General features: G+C 38.1%; 1 protein-coding gene and 1 pseudogene across 5 annotated transcripts in view; one reads left to right on the top strand and one right to left on the bottom strand.

Annotated features, from left to right (window-relative positions):
* TTC26 (tetratricopeptide repeat domain 26) overlaps positions 1-22,093 on the bottom strand; it is a 37,560-nt gene extending 15,467 nt beyond the window's left edge. Inside the window, exons 1-10 of one of the 5 annotated variants that reach the window (XR_004351537.1) lie at positions 21,964-22,067; positions 21,320-21,457; positions 18,970-19,062; positions 16,959-17,073; positions 15,437-15,486; positions 13,120-13,265; positions 12,027-12,198; positions 6,064-6,138; positions 2,153-2,255; positions 799-854 (exon numbers count right to left, since the gene is read on the bottom strand). Coding sequence is in view for 4 of the 5 variants with exons in the window: in XM_032643833.1 (XP_032499724.1) it covers positions 799-854; positions 2,153-2,255; positions 6,064-6,138; positions 12,027-12,198; positions 13,120-13,265; positions 15,437-15,486; positions 16,959-17,073; positions 18,970-19,062; positions 21,320-21,457; positions 21,964-21,966 (951 nt within the window). In the remaining variant the exon portion in view is untranslated. Of the gene's footprint in view, positions 1-798; positions 855-2,152; positions 2,256-6,063; positions 6,139-12,026; positions 12,199-13,119; positions 13,266-15,436; positions 15,487-16,958; positions 17,074-18,969; positions 19,063-21,226; positions 21,458-21,963 lie in introns of those variants that run through there. The other 4 variants (XM_032643833.1, XM_032643831.1, XM_032643835.1 and 1 more) reach the window with 4 other exon arrangements.
* On the top strand, positions 9,894-11,664 carry LOC116759684 (annotated as a pseudogene).
* Positions 22,094-22,327: the final 234 nt, after the last annotated feature.

Genomic DNA, 22,327 nt, shown 5'->3' on the forward strand with positions numbered 1-22,327 from the left:
TTTTACATCTTATCAGTCACTGCCATTCTCTGTGATGACATCATATATATATTATCAATATTCTTCCCTTTCCAATGATATAATAACCTTCCTTTGTTAGTGATCCCTTACCTCAAAAAGAAAAAGTATCCTCTGATTCTCCTTTGTAAGGTATTCTTGCTTTTGGAGTCCTGAGGCCTCACCTGTATCCCCTTCAGACTTGGTTCTGTTCTTTAATAGATACTCTCCTTAGCTTTATCAATTTTTATGTGGGTACTATTTTTATTTAAGAGGGCTCATAAAAAGAACAGAACAAAAGATGCTGAAGCCTTTAATACACTGGAGAAATATACCTGTTTATATCTAGAAACAGTTTTCAGTCAGTCTTTCACTCAGTGAGTGGGATGCCTACTATGTGCTTAGTATACATAGTGTTGGAGATACAATACAGACACAATCCCTGACCGCAAGGAGCTAACAACCTAGTCGGGGACAAAGACATAGTACAGACAATCATACTGCTGACATAAGTTTCTATATCTAGTTTCATCAGAATTCTAGATTTCAGTATTTTCAAACATCAATCCTTTTGAGGAGATGACCACATATATGGGAGTTTACAAATATCAAAAAGCCCAGGATATTCATTCTCATCTCAAAAGTCTCACATAAAAAAAAAAAAGTCTCACATAACATTCCTAGATCAATATATACGATCTTCCCTGAGATTCTACAAGCAAGAATCTTCTCTAAGATGCCTTCTGAAATTCCACTTTCAACAGAACTTGGTTAGTAAAAACGCAACACATTCGCAATTACCTGAGGAGTAGTAGGTTCCAGATCCTTAATTAAGTTATAAGCTTCTTGTACATCATCTGAAATATAAGAAATAAGTAGCTATACTAATCTGTATCCTAGCAAACTCTTCTGAAACAGTCTCCCAAACGATAAGATCCTTCAAACATTCATGGGAAGTATGATTTGTTTTTTTTGTCTCTTAACTCTCCATCAAGTTCAATGTTGAGTAGTAGATAACAAAGTATCTGTAGGAAACCCATATTAAGCCATGGAGCACCTAAAAGTTCAAGCTAAAAATAAGCAATGGGGAAGTATATGCCAATGGCATTGTAATTATATAAGGAAAACAACCATTTTTTTAAAAGATATATAAAGTATGTAGGAGTGAAATGACATGAAGTCTGGGATTCGCTTTAAAATAGTTCAGCAACAAAAACGGGAGAGGGAGGACAAATGAAGAAAGACTGGCAATATCTAGAAGACTGTTGAATCTGGGATGCATATTTGGGTGTTCATTTTGGATGTTCATACTATTAACTTGTTTTGTCTATGTTTGAAAATTTTTAGAATAGAAATTAATTTATAAAATATATAAAGTCTTTAATTCTCGTCCAAAAGCATATTTCTTTGTGCTTTTATATCAAATTAGAGAGAACTATTTGCAAGTTCATGTTCTTGTGCTAATAAACACTTACATTTTCCTCGATGAGGAATATGTTGTCTGGTTGGTTTCTACCATGCACCTAAAAAGGCCCACGCTGTTAGTCCGAGGTCCATGACAGAGTGCCAGCACCACTGCATGGTAACCCCTACCCTGTACTCACAACTGTTAGACAAAAGACTGCTTTAGGCATGTGTCTAACAATTTTATCCTTACTTAGGGGAAACAAATATCACGTTCTCTTTGCATCATACTATTTCTCATGAGAAGCTGGGGGTACAAATAAACAGAAAGGCAGACAATTAGAGCAAATAAAAAACAATTAATGATGAAAAAGAAAAGACTCAAGAAAATGTACATTACACATAGGGGAACATTACACATAGGGGAACACAAGAAAAAGAAGAAACAAGGGAGGGGAAGGAAAAAAAACAGAAAAACTGAAATAGAATGAATAGAGAACAAAGGGCAGAAAAATAAGAGGAAAAGAACAGAATGAGTGAGAGATTGGAAACAACAGAAGAGGAAAGAGAGAATAAAGAGAACAGGCACAACAAATAAATACCAATAAATTTGTTCTGTCCTACGAACCTGTTGCAAACATATTTTTGGAAGTATTATGAATTGATTTTAAAGATTAAGCAAGTAGTTCAGTTAGAGAGTAAATGTTCTAAAATATCTTAAATAGGCAAGACCAAGACACAGTTTGCTTACCTTGACGAAGGTAGTAAATCACTAAGTTTAGCCTAGCTTCAGGAATGACATCAACCAGGGGAGGCAAAACCTGCAAAGCCCCTTCACCTCCTCGGAAAACAACCTAAAGACAGAGAAACTCTGCGTTATGGTAAAAACTATGAGCTCACTTATTGGTAGAAATGTGTAAGCAGCTGACACAACAGTAATTCTTTGAAAGGATGAATATATTTTTGAAGCCCTCTCTATAAACACATGACCTTGACCTAATTAAAACCATCCTAAATTATAAGAAATAGAATAAAGGCATAACCTTATTGCATACATTTCCTTCTCTCCTCGTAAGAACTGTAGAAAACTCTTAAAGTACCCAATAATTAATGAAACTTTTTTTCTAGACAGACATTCTCTATCAAAAACTCCATGAAGGAATTTATATACTCTTTCAGAGACTGTTGCCTCACCTCTAAATGGCATTAGTAATGTCTACCTTTCAGGGTTATCATGAGGATTAAATGAGTTAAAGTGGGCTAAATGTGTGGCACATAGTAGGTAATATTTCATTTAGTTTTTGTTTAGGTTTTGTTTTAGACATTCATTTCATTCAATATTTCATTTCATTTAGCACTTACTATATGCTTGGTATTGTAATAGCAGGGCTACATCAGGAACAAGTCACTCCCCTGTCACTATATAGGCTATACTCAGGTGGGGAGAGACCTTCAAAGAGCAAACTTAAGTATGTTGTTGTATGATAATAAATGCTACAGAGAATAGCTAAAACAAAAGCACCATTCATGAAAGGACAGTTTTGCATACTGTTCTGTACTCAGAGCCTAGCACAGTATCTGGCACACAGTTATTTCACAAATAAATATACAGAAATCAAGGCAATCAGGCATAAACTACCTAATCTCTTTTTTCTACATCAAAATATCCATATGGTCACCTTATTTGCTTCCTCCTTGTCTGAGATACTCCCTTCTCTTGCCAAGATTAATTCCTACATCTATCTTCTTTGATGTCATAACTTCTGACTCCATCTAGATCTTGTTTCTGCATTAATCAATCATTCTATTTCATTAATCCTGGTCCCATTTCTCAACTTCAAACATGCACAAAGGTTTCTGCTCTCTTGAAAAATCTTCCACTTGGTGCCACTGTTCCCTCTGGATAGCACCTTATTTTTCTCCTTTCTTTCAACGCCACACTTTAAGAGTATGTAGTTCCCTGCTTCAACTTTCTTCTCATCCTCTCACTCCTTAAGTTCCCAGAAAACTTGCTTCTGCTCACTGCACACTAGTAAACTCACTCTACAAGTCACAAATTAACCCCTTTGGCCAAATTCAATGGACTATTCTGTCCTCTTGCTCCATGACATACCTGCAGTTTTGACACTGATGGAATAGCATGACAACAATAGCACTGTCTACTATATGCTTACTATATGCTGCATACTGCTTGAGGTACCTTATATACATTACCTCATTTCATCTTCACAAGGGAATAAGGTAGGTACTGTAATTTCCCCTATTCTATATATGAGAACATGGAGACTCATCAATGTTTTGTGACTTACCCAATGTTACAAAGCTAGTACATGGTATAACTTGATTTTGACCTCAGATCTGACTCCAAAAGTAGATGTTAATAACAACAATTTATATTGCTTAATATTTTTCAGGTTTTGTTTTAGACATTAAGGTAATCTGTATTCATTGGAAAAAACTTACATATACTATTAACAACAGGAAAAAGGAAAATTTCCATTTTTTTCACTTTTCTCTTTAATCCCACCCTCCAAGAATAATTCCTATTGCTAGCTAATATGCATGTCCCAGTTATACATACATACAACAGTTCTTTATTCTGGCTGTATATTATGTCCACTTGGGAAACTTTTAAGAAAAGTACTCATGGCCGAACCCTAGCCAACCATTCAGTAAAAATCTCACCCATCATTATTTTAAAAAATCTCCCAGGTGATTAAAATGTGTACCTGTAATGACATTACAGTTAGAAGCAACCTAAGTGTCCATCAACAGATGAATGGGCAAAGAAGATGTGGTCTATATATACAATGGAATATTACTCAGCCATAAAAAAGAACAAAACTTTGCCATTTGCAGCAACATGGATGGACTTGGAGGGCATTACGCTAAGTGAAATAAGTCAGACAAAGAAAGACATACTGTATGATAACACCTATATGTGGAATCTAAAAAATGCAGCACACTAGTGAATATAACAAAAAAAAAGCAGACTCACAGATATTGAGAACAAACTAGTGGTTACCAGTGGAGGGTGGGGCAATATAGGGGTGGAGAATGGGAGGTACAAACTACTGGGTGTAAGACAGGATACAAAGATGTATTTGTACGATGCAGAGAATACAGCCAACATTTTGCAATAATTGTAAATGGAGTGTAACCTTTAAAAATTGTATAAAAATCAGAAAAAATATTTAAAAATGACATTGCTGTTGACCCTTGAACAATGGTGGAGTGGGTGGTTTAGAGGCACTGACCATCCACACACTTGAAAATCCGAGTATGATTTATAGTCAGCCACCCACATCCATGCTTCCTCCACATCCGAGGATTCAACCAACCTCAGACTGTGCAGTATTTACAACTGAAAAAATTCTGTGTATAAGTGGACTCATGCAGTTCAAACCCGTGTTGTAGAAGGGTCAACTGTACATTATCTAGGTGCTTTTTCTCGCCTGCCCTTTCTTGAGATATTTTCTTATCTTCCTTCTTCCAGCCACTTAAATACAAATGCTCTCCTGGAGCCATAGTTTTCTCTGTTTTTAACCCTTTCTTCAACTATCACTACTCTTAAGAAAACTCCTAAGTCTGTTCTCTGGTCTTAATCTCTTTCCAAGTTTAATTTCCAGACTACTACCTCTAACACATCATTTTCCACAAAAATTAATCTGTCTTTAATTTATAAACTAGACTAGAAGTGAAAAGATTAGAGGCAGAAGCTTATAATAAAAAATAACCACAGAAAACGCTATCTGTGATGGAGGCCTGAATTAGAGGAGGAATGAAATGAATATAAGACAATACCAACAAAGAATTAATAGGATTAAGTGACTGAGTAGCTATCAGAGATAAAGGGGAAGAGAAGTCTAAAACAACTATAGTTTTCAGCATTCATACTTAGAGACTTGGTGCCAAAGAAGGTACAGAGAAAAAAGAAGGAAAAGTAGTAGTCATTATTATTGCCATTTTCAGATGAGGAATCTGAAACTCAACAATATTAAATAATTTTCTCAATGTCCCAGGTGTCTGAGTTGAATGCAGCTGCTTTGCACCCACTCTACTGCATAGTCAATGGAATCAAACTTGAAACTTCATCTGAATGTTTTTTTTTTTTTAGCAATGGCCATCATAATCCAGCCCTAAACCTAACCCCCTTTTTACTTTTTCACTAAGTAAAACTTTAATTTTTCACTGTGCCCCAGTACAAACTTTCTGTTCTAGTATATTCAAACTGCTCACAACCTATCACATATGTCTTCTTCGTTCATTCATCCATGTCCCTGCCACAAATGAACCCTATAAATCCCATCCATCTTCCAAAGACCAGTTCAAGTTTTACTTTCAGCAGAATATCCTTCCCATTTATTATAACCCAAAGGGATATGTTCCTTTGCCTTTGCCAACAAAATGAACACGTGGATCTCACTGCCTTACACTTCTTTCTAAATGTTAAGTATGTATTACTGCCCTCCCAATAAGGATTTGCTTGAGGAAAGAACCTGATATCTTAAACTCACTCTCTCTCCTCCACAGCAAGAAAGAGTTTACTTAAAGTAGAGAAATACTTGTTGAGATAACTCCCTTCATTCATCTTTGTAACCACTGTGATGTACCAAAATAGGGTAGACCTCAAGTCAGTCAAGACTGCAAACTATTATTCACCAGATTGTGCCTGATGAGTTCTTTAGCAAATTCAAAGGAAGAAGAAGCGTTGTCCATCAAGCTTTTGAGTTCTGCCTGAAATTAAAAAAGGAAAGCCTTATGAAAATGAGAACTGTATAGTTCTTATATCACATATAAAATGTTACAACATTTTATGGTTTACAAAGAATTTAACATGCTGTTCCATTAGTTCTGCAGGACTCTAAGAAATGATCAATGTAATTATTATTATCCTCATTTTACAGATGAGAACATTGAGGCTTATAAACATTAAGTGATTGAACCTTACACTAATCGGCAAGTCTGAAACTGGTGAACCCAAGTTTGTAGACTCCTAGAGTTAGTCTTTTCTTTCAGGTGACAAACTTTTAACAACTAAGGTTGATTCTCGTATCTGACCATTCCACCTATGTCCTGAATTTTCATACTATCTCCTTCCTGCTGAATTGGCCTTAATTTACATGATGCAATTAACATAACTTCTCCCCTCTATGTTATTATTTATTAGACCTATCAGATCTCGTCTGTATTGCTGTGCACCCTTAACTTCCCTTAGAAGAAACGGTCAGCCATTTCCACAGTGTCTTCACTAATGTCCTAAACTCACTTATCCCCTTCCTCAGCTTTCTGCTATTCCCATCTTGCCACTCTATAATTTTTTTTTTTTTTTTTTTCTGTACGCGGGCCTCTCACTGTTGTGGCCTCTCCTGTTGCGGAGCACAGGCTCCGGACGCGCAGGCTCAGCGGCCGTGGCTCACGGGCCTAGCCGCTCCGCGGCATGTGGGATCCTCCCGGACCGGGGCACGAACCCGTGTCCCCTGCATCGGCAGGCGGACTCTCAACCACTGCGCCACCAGGGAAGCCCCGCCACTCTATAATTTTGATTAAATCTCCTCACCTCCTTTTTCTACTTCCATCAGTGGTTACCTAAGCTTTTCCGGATAAAATAATTAAACCCTTGATTATTCTCACTAAGCACTACAAACTTTTTCTACCTGATGTCACATAGGAATGCACACCTATTCAGCAATCCATTTACTAATCTCCTCTCTTGTCCACAGCAGTAATTCCGAAGCCTTGGGTCAGGGGTCCCCAACCTTTTTGGCACTGGGGACCAGTTTCGTGGAAGTCAATTTTTCCACAGACGGTGCGGGGGGCAGAGGGATGGTTCAGGCAGTAATGGGAGCAATGGGGAGCACAGATGAAGCTTCGCTCGCTTGCCTTCCACTCACTTCCTGCTGTGTGGCCCGGTTCCTAGCAGGCAGCGGACCAATACCGGACTGTGGCCTGGGGCTTGGGGACCCCTGCCTTTGGTAATACTAGGCTAGTTCAGCAGTTTTCAAGCTTTTGGATCTCAAGATCTTTTTTAAATCTTAAAAATTATTAAGGATCCCAAAGAGTTTTTGTTTATGTGGGTTACAGCCATTCATATTTATTGTATTAGAAGTTAAAACAGAAATTTTAAGTAATCAATCAAAATAATAAACCCACTACACATTAACACAAATAACATATTTTTCATTAAAAAAACTGTATTTACCAAAACAAAAATTTAGTGAGAAGAGTGCTGTTTTATATTCTTGCAAATCTCTTTAATGTCTGGCTTAACAGATGACAGCTGGATTGACATATCTGTATCTGCAATCAATCTATTTTGAAATCATGTTGTCCCTGGAAAACTTCACTGCACACTTGAGTGAATGAAAGTGAAAAAACAAAATCTTTTAGTATTATGATAGCTTTGATCTCAGGCAGGGCCAGCCAGGAATAAAGGTGAGGCAAGTGAGCTACCTAGGGTGCAAATTTTAAAGCAGCACTCACTGCACATGAAAAGATGTTCAACTTCATTAGTTATCAGGGAAATACAAATCAAAATTACAATGAGCTTCCACTTCACATCCACTGGGATAGCTAGAATAAAAAAGTCAGATAACAACAACTGCTGGCAAGGATGTAGAAAAATCGAAACTCTTATACATTGCTAGTGGGAATGTAAACTGGTGCAGCCACTCTGGAAAACAGTATGACCCAACAATTCCACTCCTAGGTATATACCCAAGAGAAATGAAAACATGTTCAAAACATGTCCAAAAACATGTATACAAATGTTTACAGCAGCATTATTCATGATAGGAAGAAGGTAGAAACAATCCAAATAACCATCCCCTGACAACTGGAAAAATAAAATGTGGTATATCCATACAATGGAATATTATTTAGTCATAAAAATGAATGAAGTACTAAAACATGCTATAACATGATGAACTTTATAAACATTATGGTAAAGTAAAAGAAGCCAGTCATAAAAGATCACATATTATATGATTCCTTTTACAGGAAATATCCCAAACAGGCAAATCCATAGAGACAGAAAGTAGATTAAGTAGTTGCTTAGGGCTTGGTGAATGGGGGTTGATAGCTATAGGGTATGGAGTTTCTTTTTGAGGTAATAGAAAAGTTCTAAAATTGACTGTGGTGGGAATTCCCTGGTGGTCCGGTGGATAGGACTCCGTGATTTCACTGCCGAGGCCGAGGGTTCGATCCCCCATCAGGGAACTAAGATCCCGCAAGCCTCATGGCACAGCCAAAAATAGAGGAAAAAAAAGAAAAGAAGTGCTTAAAAATAAATAAATAAAATTGTCCATGATGAAGATTGCACATAGTGGTGAATATACTAAAAACCACCGAATTGTATACTTTAAAAGGGTGAACTGTATGGTATGTTACATATATCTCAATAAAGCTGTTAAAACATAAAATTATAAATAGAAGATGTAGGTCATCTTATAATATGTTAGAGTGAAAATGACCTTTCTAAAAGCACGACAACTTGATAGAAATCATGTAAGAAATATTCCTCATGAAACATTAATACGTGATTTTACGTTCAAATTTTCTGTGTCCTATATTAGGGTTTTGTCTTTTCAAACTAATTCATCAATCTTTGTCTTTAATTGAGAAATCAAACCTTTTAAATGTAATTACAGATAAGCTGGATTTGAAAAAGGCAAAACAATAGGTGTTTAGAAGCCTATAAATGTGACTGTGTTCCAGCCTATGAAATCTTCGATAATTGCTCAGTTCACTGAGAGTTTACAATGTATATGAAGGTAAGGACTTTGCAGACATCACAGAAACCTACAATAATGCAGTACTATTAGCTTGCATATTTTGCAGGTAATGCTTAAGGAGGTTAAGTAGTGCACTGAAAGCCACACAGCTAGTAAGCTAGGATTGGAATACGGTCTATCTGATTTCAAAGCTCCTGCTCTTAATCACTACCGGAGCCCTCCCAGTTTGGGGGGATAAAATTTCTTTATCCTCTGAAACCAGTGTTCTTCTTCCTTTTACCAGCATCCTATATTCACTGCTTCTATTTCTTCATCACCTACTTGTCATTCCTCTGCCATATCCTTCAGGACAATTCTCAATCCAAGTGATTACTCATTCACTCTTTATCTCCTTGCCACCTAGCTTCAACACCCAATAATAATGATACCCTAATCAGAGTAGGAAACCCCAGTTAGGAAATCCAATGGCTTTTTCTCAATCTGCATCTTTATTGACCTCTTTTGAACCTACTCCTTCTTCTAATGTGACTCACCCTTAATTTGTTAGTCATATTTTAAATTTCTCATTCAACCATTACTTAGTTGGCATCAACTTTGTGTGTGCATTGTGCCAGGTCCTGGGATACAAATGTCAAAGGACAGTCTCAACCCTCAATGAGCTTGTCTAGATTAAAGATAATTAAAGCAGGTTAATGAGGCCTTGCTCAGGTAGGATCTGCCACCATCTGGACCCTCAGGGCCCCAGTGCAGCTCAGGGCCATGGCTCTGTGCTGGCCCATGGCCATTAGCCTCAACAAGGGCCACAAGGTGACTAATAACGTGAGCAAGCCGAGGCCTAGCCACCGCCACGGGCGCCTCACCAAGTATACCAAGTGCGTGCGAGACATGATATGCAGCTTTGCCCCTTAAGAATGGCGGGCCACGGAGCTGCTCAAGGTCTCCGAGGACACGCGGGCCCTCAAGTTCATCAAGAAAAGGGTGGGGACACACTTCCATGCCAAAAGGAAGAGACAGGCGCTGAGTAATGCCCTGGCAGCCAGGAGGAAAGCAGCAGCCAAGAAGGACAGAGTTCCCTCCCCTCAGTGTGTAATAAAACCTCTTCAGAAAAAAAAAAAGGAAATTAGGCAACTAGCAAATAATAAGTATGATTTTATATATAGCTATAAAATCATATATAATAGCCATATTATTACCAATTATTTGTTGGTAAGATATAATAACCATATTATTTGATTACATTTAAATAATCATGCTTATTACTTGGTAGCTATATTATTATGTATATGTATAAATTAAGAGCAAGAGGAATGTACACCTAAGTTTGCAGTAAATTTTAGTGGTTAAGTCTCTGGGCTTTAGAGTCAGGGTTTGAGACCTGAATTTCTCACTTGTTAGTTGTATAGCCTTGGGTAAATTGTTCAAAGTACTTTAAGAATTGAGTGAGGGCTTCCCTGGTGGCACAGTGGTTGAGAGTCCGCCTGCCAATGCAGGGGACACAGGTTCGTGCCCCGGTCCGGGAGGATCCCACATGCCGCGGAGCGGCTGGGCCCGTGAGCCATGGCCGCTGAGCCTGCACGTCCGGAGCCTGTGCTCCGCAACGGGAGAGACCACAACAGTGAGAGGCCCGTGTACCGCAAAAAAAAAAAAAAGAATTGAGTGAATCATTACAGATTATTTCATGTTTACTATAGAAGATCAGAATGCTTTGGTGTCTGGGGAGAGAATGAACTATACAATATAGAGCCCATTATAAAAAGTACTAGAGGAATGTCTGCTTTTAAACGGTTTAATAAAATTAACATAGGTAAACACAAACTATACCCTCTCGCTACCAAAAAAAAAAAAAAATAACTTCTTCGGGTACCTTTGACATAGTCATCTACTGCTGGAGAACTTTACAAAATTAACATGCAATCTACATGGACACAATTTCAAATGAAAAAGCATGCCTTTAGTGAATGGGAAGTGCAGTCTGGTATCCTGACATGGACACTGTCAGACCTACAGCAGATTGGTTAGCCATGCCACCCATACCAGACTCTGGAAAGAACATGTGCGGACAAAATGTAAACATGTAATAGGTTGGACCTTATACTAAAATTGGCAAGGTCCCGAAGACTGACTCAAGGTAGAAAGGCAAGAATACACTTCTCTTCTTTCATTTATTCTAAACAAAACTCTAATGAGATCAAATTGCAAATCCAGTTTATTCTTAAACTGCTGATGCTGGGAACTAGCCAATTAGGCAGACTCCAGGGACTCTAGTTGAAATGAGTATTCCAAGAATGTATTTTATATAATATCGATATATAAAGGGACCACTCCATTGCATACTAAGCAATTTAATTGATAGGCATTTCTTTTGCCACAACTGACCACCTTCATCGACATAAACCATGAAAAGTGAATCTGGGCATATGTTAAGGATGTGTTCTCGAACCACCAGCTACTAAACACTGTTTCACCCAGCGGTTGAATCTGCTGTTAGTGTAAAGTATGTTTACATACTTTATAGGGAAATACAGGGTAATTCAAACTGGAATTAAGTAAATTAAGAACAAATTATGGGACTTCCCTGGTGGTGCAGTGGTTAAGAATCCGCCTGCCAATGCGGGGGAAACGTGTTTGATCCTTGGTCCGGGAAGATCCCACATGCTGTGGAGCAACAAAGCCTGTGTGCCACAACTACTGAGCCCGCATGCCACAACTATTGAAGCCTGTGCACCTAGAGCCCATGCTCCACAACAAGAGAAGCCACCACCATGAGAAGCCTGCGCACCGCAACGAAGAGTAGCCCCCACTTGCTGCAACTAGAGAGAGCCCGTGCGCAGCAACGAAGACCCAACGCAGCCAAAATAGAAATTAAAAAAAAAGAACAAATTTCATCACTACCTCAGCAGCTTTGCCATTGTAAAGGCGAAAATGATTACAGGCCTTAAGATTGAGTGCGATGGTACTATCAGGAATTTGCTGAAGATAAACAGCCAGAACTTCTTGAGACACATCATAGTAATCCAGCTTGTAGTAACACAGGGCCACATAAACATTGAGGGCAAGGTACTCCCTATTAGATGAAAGAATTAAGGATTAACAATTTAAGTCTACTTCATAGAAATGTTGTCAAACTACAGACCTTTTTAATGGCTCAAATGGACAGCAAGGCAAAGAGGACATTTCTTCTTTTAAAGAAAAAAGAAGGATATAATCAGTGTAGCATCTTTCTTTTTGTATTATAATATTTAAGTGTTTTGATATAAGCAGAGTAAAAGATGACAACTAGAGGAGAAAGGGAAAAGTTCAACTACTACCTATTCATGTTTACAAAAACTTACATAATCAGTAATCGAGTATAAACTCAAATAAGCAGGCAAGGCAAGTAGATTTGACGACTGAGAATGGGAATGGGTGGGAGATTGTGACAGTAAAGCAAAGGAAGGGAGAAGGGAAGTGTATGAGATATTTTTGGGATGCAGGAGAGAAGCTAAGTGGTCAGTGATAAAGTTGGAACATTAATTCTTCAGAATGATTTGTTTCCAATTTTGTCAGCAAGTTACCTACAGTGTAACCAAAACACTGAAATTGATACACCTAGACCATGCATTTCCAACAGGTATGATATCACCCACAAAGGGGCAAAAATTGGTTCTTATGGAGAGGTGGAAAATCATACTCATTTTATATATAAAGCATAGATATACATACAGTACATAAACAGATATACAATATATCTATGGTATTGAAACTTCATGGGGGGGCAATTAACGGGGGAAAAGTCTAAAAAGCCTCCTTGGTAGGTCAATAATGAAATAAAGGTGGAGAAACCCTGATCTAGACAATAAGGAGTTCTTAAACTAACCAGATTATTAGCTAAATAGATTTGAACACATGGTGATATTAGATCCAAAGGACACTAGGTCCTCAGCCAAACTAGGTACAGAAGAAAGTAACAAAATGAGATTTCAAGGAGGCATAAATGGACACAGACCTGTTATCTAGCAGTATTCGCTTATAAATATCAATAGCTTCTTGGTAGTGAGATCGCATATAGTGGATTGAGGCCAAACTGAGTTGATCTTCTGTGATATCCTGAAGATTCTGATGAAAGTTCATCAATTTCTTCTCATCATTAAACTAAAATTGTAAGACAGCAAAAGACATGTAAAGATTCACATTAGAGTACGGTTACAGAAATCAACACCTACGTAATGGATATTTTAACTTCCCCTTCTCCTTCAGCCATTTGTCTCTGTTCTATTTCCCTTCAGCTCCTGGTGTTCTTTACCTCTCCTTCAGAGAAATAAAAATAGTCTCTGGGGACTTCCCTGGCGGCACAGTGGTTAAGAATCTGCCTGCCAATGCAGGGGACACGGGTTCGAGCCCTGGTCCAGGTAGACTCCACATGCCGCGGAGCAACTAAGCCTGTGCGCCACAACAACTGAGCCTGCGCTCTAGAGCCCGCGAGCCACAACTACTGAAGCCCGCGTGCCACAACTACTGAGCCCGCATGCCACAACTACTGAAGCCCATGCACCTAGAGCCTGTGCTCCGCAACAAGAGAAGCCACCGCAAAGAGAAGCCCGTGCACTGCAACGAAGAGTAGCGACTGCTCACCGCAACTAGAGAAAGCCCACGTGCAGCAACAAAGACCCAACGCAGCCAAAATAAATAAATAAATAAACATTTAAAAAACTTTTTTAAAAAATAGTCCCTGGAGGCAGAGCCTTAACAATGGAAAGCCTTTAAGTTACAGCTCATATTAATTACTTGACACCCCTCTTCTTACCTTCTTTTTCTTTTCTATTTCTTTCTTTATATCTTCTCCCTTTCCTTTTTCTCTCTGTCTCTATCTTTTATACATGCTGTTTAAAAGAGAGACATTTAAAATAGAAGGACACAGAAAGATAGAGAGTGAAAGGATGGGAAAAGATACAATAAGCAAACACTAACCAAAAGAGAGCTGGTGGAGCTACACAAATACGACAAAGTAGTCTTTACATGAAGAGAGATTTTGGGAGATAAAGAGAGACATTTCATAATGATAAATGTTTCAGTCCACTAGATGGACATAACAATTCTAAATCTGTAACACTTAATGATAGTCTGCAAAACATGTAAAGCAAAAATCGAAAGAACTAAACAGACAGACAGATAATTATAGCATGAAGTTTTTTTTGCTTCCCCCCCACACTGCCTGGCTTGCAGGATCTAGCTCCCTGGCCAGGGACTGAACCCGTGCCCTTGGCAGTGAAAGAGCAGAGTCCCAACCACTGGACCAACAAGGAATTCCCAAAATTTTTAAATGCACCAAAAATAATTATTTTCAAATACTACCTTTGGACAATTAGATAAACTTCCTGTAAAATAATTTAGTACTATCAATTAAAAGCTTTAAATTTTTATTGTTCATACTCAGTAACTCAGTAAGTCCATTTTAGGATGTTAGAATCACATTTTTGTCATTAAAATTAAAACCAATCTGGAAGTTAAATAACCAGAAGTGTTGAATGAATTGTGGCACATGCATATGACGGATTGTTATTAAAAAAAAGTCTGGTTTTTAAGACTAGTGACTCAGGGGTACACTCGTACTATAAAGATAAGTTTAAAAAAAAAAGCAGAATACAAAAATATATATTTAACATGAATCCCATTCTGCAAAACAAACGAACAAAAATACAAATATGCATATAAAAAATAATTATCCCAAAAGGAGATATGCCAAAAGGTTGAAATTCAGTTAGCTTTAAATATGGTAGATGTTATATCCTTTTATTGCATATTTATATTTTACTTAATAGAATGTGTAATTTTATAATATGAAAAATGATTTTAAAAATTATTTTATGACATGATCAAAATTATTGCTATAAGGCAATTCTGAAAGGTATGTATTTACTTTCAGGAGTCAGGACAAGGTGTCTTTGATTCTGTTTCCTAAGAGACAATAAGATGGTGGAAACAAACTAATCTTAAATGACTATTGCTTAAGAAGAACTAAAACCTAACATTTCTGAATAAATAAACAGAGTAAAAAAACATTAATGGGGGAGTAAAAAAACATTAATGGGGGAGAAAGTCCTATAAAATTAACACCTGTATTCTACTTGTTCTAGAAATACCATTAATGAGAATTTCTACTTAATCTTCTTTCACCCTTGTTGGTAACAAGAAGAAAGAGAAATATATTTTAAAAACAAAAAGTGTGAAGTCAATTACACGTCAATTAAAAAAAGGTATACATAAAAAAATTTTTTTAATCTTACCACATTAAAACAAAAAGTGTGAAATAGGAACGGAAGTACCTTGTGAGCCAAGTGGAAAAGGAGGCGGTTTTGAAGTCGGCTTTTTGGAGCTGTGAAAAAAATCCAAGGTGCTTATTAAAGAACTCAATTGTCTATGGCACTTAGTCCCTTGCAGGAGTGACATGAGACAGATAAATCTTCCCAAATCCTTACCTACTGGATCCTGCTACGTCTCTGCTATAATATATTCATGTATTATTTTAGTCTAGTCCTACTGCAGTAGCAGCGACATCACCAAGAACCAGAAGGAAAATGCTCTAAGGTTCTGCTCTTGCCCACACTTCTTCCTCCTTACTCTATGGTGCTGAAGCACAGCACAGCACTCCTCCCAGTTCCAGCAGCAGCCCACCCTGTGTAGTTCACACACTGAACCAAACACCGGAAGCAAATGGTTAGTCATCTCAATACATGTAGGAATCCACTCTCATTCAGCTGGTCTTCCAGTGTTCTTTGTCGATTCCTTCTGAAATCCCCTTTTCATAATTACAGTGCCATATTTTCCTAAATACTAGCCCCGTCTCCATTTCATAGATCTTCTGGCACGATAATCTACCATCTAAAACAGGGAGCCAAGCAAAAAGGTGAACACCTCTTAAGTTCCAGATGTGCTCTTGGAGAATTTTCCTAATTCTAGACACTCAATCTTATATCTCTTTACAACAAAAAGTCATACTTCAGTGTATAAAAAAGAAAAATATATATGGAAACAGAGATAGCTACCTTGATCACCTTACATGTGTCTAACTGTTCTAGGCACAGATAAAGTCTAGAAACATGAGATAAATGACTCAAAGGCCTTTATAACTAAATTAGGAAAATTAGAATTCCATGACTCTGAACTGGAATTCTAAATATGTATATATCAGTTAATTCTCTAAGATTTCTACCCTGAAATACATTCTTCCCTAACATATTTCCTAACAAACATTCTTTTGCCCACTTTCTCTACTTTTCTTTGAATTTAATTTGATTCATACTCTAATTATTCTTAATCTTTCCTCCCATAGTTCCCTTTTGCCCTACTCTATTTGCAAATTTGAGTCCAGCTCTCCTAAGTTGACTGTCCTGGTAAGTAAAGCAAAAGGGAAGAAATCTGGCTTTTTCAAGTTGAAATTACTTGGCTTCTCATTCAGAAGCAAGAAAAGAAGCTATAAAATGCACATTCATAACAGCTTGAACAACTATACCCAACTCCTACCAACAGCATGAACTTCCTACCACAGTGGAGCCTAAGAAAGGCACCTTGCCCTTTTTCTTCTCTCATCCTTCTGCTTTTTGGCTTTAGCTTCTGAGGAGGTGAACTGGGGAGGGTAAGTAGCACACAGATTAACTCTCTTTTTAAACATAAAGTTGCTAAGATCCAATATTCTTTCAAGAGTAAAGCTTTTTTTTTTTTTTTTTTTTAGCTTTCTAATGTCACTTGATTTTTCCTCAATAGAAAAAGGAATTAGATAAGTTTTAAAATCTTCAAAATGACTCTTACTATTAGTGAGAATACCAGATATTAAAAGGGCCCATTTACCTTTAAATCCAGCTGCTTCAGCTTGTTTATACATTCCAAGAAAAAAGTAGGTACAGGCTAGGTTCACCCAGACTTCAGGATTGCAATTTTCCTCTTTCGTTGCATTTTCATATTCCTGAAACATACATTAAGCAGTGATCCCTTTCAGCAGTAGGGTAATCAATGGGCCGTTCCTTTATGTATAATGTAATAGGAGTTCTTACTGTGACTGGGCAACTTCACATTTAGGGACTTCTATATGCTCCTTACCTATTCTATACCTGTAATATTAAATACTGAAGCTGGGCTTCCCTGGTGGCGCAGTGGTTGAGAGTCCGCCTGCCGATGCAGGGGACACGTGTTCGTGCCCCGGTACGGGAGGATCCCACATGCCGCGGAGCGGCTGGGTCCATGAGCCATGGCCGCTGAGCCTGCGCGTCCGGAGCCTGTGCTCCGCAATGGGAGAGGCCGCGACAGTGAGAGGCCCGTGTACCACAAAAAAAAAAAAATACTGAAGTTAAGGCTCAATCCTACCCATGCAGGACTGTTGTCCACATAACCTTACACTTGTTTTCTTTTTCCCCTTTTAATATTGATATGGGCTAACAAACTGCAGAAATGAAAAGCAACTGAAACATTTTTTTTGCTAACTTAAAAAGACATAAAAAAGATGCCTTATTAAAAATGCATAGGTTCAGTTAACTTAAAATCTGATAACCTTAATACCCTACAAATTTCATTTCATTCTAATTGTTCTCTGGCTTTGTTTATTTGGCTTTACACTTTTAAAATTTGGTGTGTTCTTCTGTTTTTTTTCCCGGTTAAGGACAGTTTCTGAGATTCATTTTATTTTTAAAATAAAAATAAAATTTATTTTATTTCATTTCATTTTATTTTTGGCTCCATTGGGTCTTCGTTGCTGCACACGGGCTTTCTTTAGTTGCGGTGACCGGGGGCTACTCTTCGTTGCAGTGGGCAGGCTTCTCATTGTGGTGGCTTCTCTTGTTGCGGAGCACGGGTTCTAGGTGCACGGGCTTCAGTAGTTGTGGCACGCAGGATCAGTAGTTGTGGCACACGGGCCTAGGTGCTCTGCAGCATGTGGGATTTTCCTGGACCAGGGATCGAACCCGTGTCCCCTGCATCGGCAGGCAGACTCTTAACAACTGTGCCACCAGGGAAGTCCCTCCATAAACTCTTTTACTATTAATCAGTCTTCCCCAGGTGCCCTTTTTCTTTCTTACTCTGTTTGGGCTACTCTCTTTTCTCCTTTATCTTTCACATATACTACCAGCTCCTATTCTGCCCTTTTCACATCTTCACTTTTCCTTCACTGATTTTGTTTCTTTTGTTCATATCACTTCCTCATTACCTGATCTTGGATACTTTTCATTTTAGTAGTGCAGGTTATTTTAATATCCTTAGATTACACTTTGAGAGTAAGAATATGTGGGAAAGTTCCAAACAATTTCATTTATGAATTAAAAATTATTTGACATAAGGCATCTACAATTTTATCTAGATCCATAATTCCATAGATTGTTAATTACATTGCAGGGTTTACAATGACCAAGAAAAAAAAACTTCAAAGCTATACTTTAAAAATATAAAGATAATATAATCTTTCCTATGTCTAAAATTAACAACACAAAATAACAATGAACTTCTTTTTGAGAAAAGAATCGTGAAATTTTTTATCAAAAGGGCTTATTTTTCTTCTCCTGAAGACTTCCTTAAGAAAGACTAATATTAATATATTGAACAATCTCATTAGTATATATTTAAAAGGAAAAAGTAAACAGACATAGATAAATACAGAAGATTTCTGAGGCAACACATCAAAAAAGAGCCAATGGTTACTTCTGTTAACAAAGAAATAGGATTGAGGAAGGCATACAGGGTGACTTTTTTTCCTTTTTCCTTTGTTCCCTTCTATATTGTTTGAATTTTACCATGAGCATGTATTATTATAATACAAAGCTTAATAACTTTTCAAAACCCTTCTGTTATAAAAAAAAAGTTTCTTTAAACTAACCTCCAAAGCTCTCTTGTAGTCACCCAGATGAAAAGCACAGTATCCAATCCACAAATTAGTGTCCTCTTCTTGTTCCCCAACATGACGTTTGAACTTTACATTAAAATTTCATGAAAAAAAAATCATGAATACTTTGAATAGTACACTCTCTGTTAAACACTGCTATGTTAAGTTATTAATGAACAATAAGAAATCACAAATTATAGAAGCAAGATAATCTCAGAAAGTACTACTCCAGAAAGTATTTAAGAGTTATCCTCATAACAATTCTGGGTGATATATAAGGAACATAAGAATTATGTGAAATATTTAATGCCAAATAACTGAAAGTTAGTGAAATTAAGTCATGGACTCAAGGCCACATACAGCCAGTAGGTGTGGTGGCAGGGACCACCGTGGCCCATGGACTCCAAAGCCCATGTTTTCACCCCTCCATGCTCTACCCTGCATTCATCTTCATGCTTCAAACCTGTCCCGTGAGCACACACGTACATTTATTCATAGGTTATAACCTTTCACTGAGGACAAGCCATTAAATCATTCTATTACCCTTCAACAGGCTTACCAGGGCCTGCAAGAATTAAAGATGTTTAGAAGACCACCTAATCATTTATGTCCATTATGAAAAAATATTCATGAATTCATCAGCCAATGAAACAAAAGCCCTGTTTTGGAGGAAAGGAGTGAGACCTTGAAGGAGGAGTCTGAATGACCATGGCAAGGTGAGATTTTTTTTTTTCACTCTATATGGTGGTAAGTCAAAAACATGGGTAAAAAAAGTAAAAATTAAACAGATCATCGTTAACCTGTGGTGACCTAAATAGGAAGGAAATCTAAAAGAGTGGATATGTGTATACGTATAACTGATTCACTTTGCTATACAGCAGAAACTAACACAACACTGTAAAGCAACTATACTCTAATAAAAATTAATTTAAAAATAAAATTAAATTAAAAATTAAAGAAAAACAGATCATTGTTACAAAACCTCAGGTGCCTCAACCATTACAAGATGAAGACATCTGTTGATATTTTCTTGTCTGAATAAGAACTTACTCCTGTAGCTAACTCCATAATATTAGAAATTCTCCTCTCACGAAATACTGTGAATTTGAGTACAGCGCCTTAAGTCTGAAGAAATTCTTATTTGAGGTCTCCCTGAATTTGCCCCAGGAATTTCCTGGAGCCACAGGAGAGCTCACGAGATCTCCTCATCCTAAACCATGGAAGTTCCCATTCTCATCCATCATGGCACTTTGGCTACCTAAGAATGAAAGCGTAGCGCAGAACCTCCCTGACAACTTACAGGCAGCATGGGATTACACAGTAAGGAAAGTGTGGTCACTGCCTCAAAGAAAAGAGAGAAGAGAAAAAGAGACTGACAAAAATTACACATGCATCTACCACTCAGTCCACTGATTTGCAGAGCTAGATGGTCCTTCCAAGTCAATTCCCCCACTTTAAAGATGAGAAAGCTGATGCCAGAAGAGTTAAGCAATGTGCTCAATACCAGAGCACTGCCAAGAAACACAGGACTATACGTGAAAGACTGAGAAAGATACATAAAGCTAATTAAAACACTTATTGTTGATAGAGTAATATGGCTGTTGTAGTGCTTTAGAGAAATGATTATGGAACAACACAGCCAGGCTGTGCTGTCAAAACTCTTCATCTCTTCATTCTTTGGTGTACCCTTTCATTCTTTTATAACATATGCTTCCCAGAAAGCCGTTTCCCAAAGTGCAGCATCTTTGGAACATCTACATCAGAAGCACTTAGGCTACTTGCCCAAAATACGGGTTCCTGAGAACCACTGTAGACTGATTCTGTAAAGAATCAGAATCCCTAGGGCAGGAGTCCAGGAATGTACATTTTAATAAGTACCCTAATTCTGATGCATATTAAAAGTTGAGAACTACTGCCATAGAGATTTGAAATATCTTCTGAAGATACAGTATTTTTAGACAATAAGCATGCAACATGGTAGAAATATTTATATTTGATCAGAATGTTATAACATATAATAGGAATAAACCATAAATTGGTCAGGGGGTGGAATGAACAACATGTGAACTGACAGTGTATTAAATGTCCCTCTACATTTTTAGGCTGGATTCATTATCAGTGGGACTAGATATAATTAAAACTGTCCCTTGAGAAATAAGTCTATCATTTTAGTTCACCTTTAATCAGGTTTATAGTTAACTTGGAATCTGGGGCCTGACAAGATTTACAGAAAGTCCCAGAATGCACCCACCTGTTCCAACAGCATAGCAACCAGCATTCACCCATGCATTCCTCTATATTCTGGTTTTTCACCTCCTAAGAAGCAACCTTCTTTGGACATTACCTCCAACAGGGTAATAGCTCCAGTGAAATCTCTTTGTGAAAGTAGCTCCTCTAGTTTTGGAATCTTCCTACCTTTCTTCTTTCTTTTGTCAGTATGCGGGAGGTCCCTGCCTACAGCAGGTTTGGCCCTGGAAAGCATCTGTGAAAGAAACAACAAAAACAGCTGTATGATCCCATTCCGATGGTCAATATTAAACTGAGAGTGACGGCTCCAGGATTTATAAGTCAAATCCGTAACAACGAACCCCAAGCAAGCGTATCCAAATTCTTTCTGTAACATGTTACTTTACTAAAAGGGCCATCACCCTGTGTTTGAGCTAACGAAACTGCTATTCCCTAGCTCTTTATCTCCCCCAATTAGAGTGAGGTAAGAGATGCTTTCGCGCAGCTGCTGTCATCTCAGCCTTCCCTCGGTCCGCTTTCCACCCCACGCACAGCTCAGGAGTGGGGAAATGGAGAAGCAGGAGGGAAGAAAGCAACGATGTATTTACAACTGCATCCCTGTCCCCCGTGGGAACACGGGGAGAGCACAGACATCATCCTCTGCTGACAATCCTAGACTTAACTCAGAAGTATGTCTGGAACCTCTAATCTCCAGTCCCAGGACCTACTCAGAGTTCTCCCTCACTGTTCAAAGCCACTAACCATCTTGGCGTCAGTCCTATGAATCCCCTCTGCAGACAAACAGAAGGCCGGGCCTCAGCGCGCCTCAGCATCCACAAAGCTGGCTCGGTCTCCACAGCAACCCCGCTGGGGGATTGGTCCGTGCCGGAGTAGCGCCCGCCGGAGAACCGGTGCCCTCCACGTCTTGGTTCCCCTAGGCTTTCACCGCTGCAGGAGTGAAAATTTCTCCGGAGGAGAGCGTTGTTCTCTGTGCTGACAGCGAGAGTTTGACTCTAATTCCGTGAGTTTACTTTAGGAAAAAGCGAATTAGAATGGCATTGTTTTTCAAATACAAGTTTCCCGGGAAAGTAATTTTCAAGGACCACTTCCGGTTTGGATCGCGTTG

This window comes from Phocoena sinus, chromosome 9 (genome assembly GCF_008692025.1).
Source record: "Phocoena sinus isolate mPhoSin1 chromosome 9, mPhoSin1.pri, whole genome shotgun sequence".
Lineage (NCBI taxonomy): Eukaryota > Metazoa > Chordata > Mammalia > Artiodactyla > Phocoenidae > Phocoena > Phocoena sinus.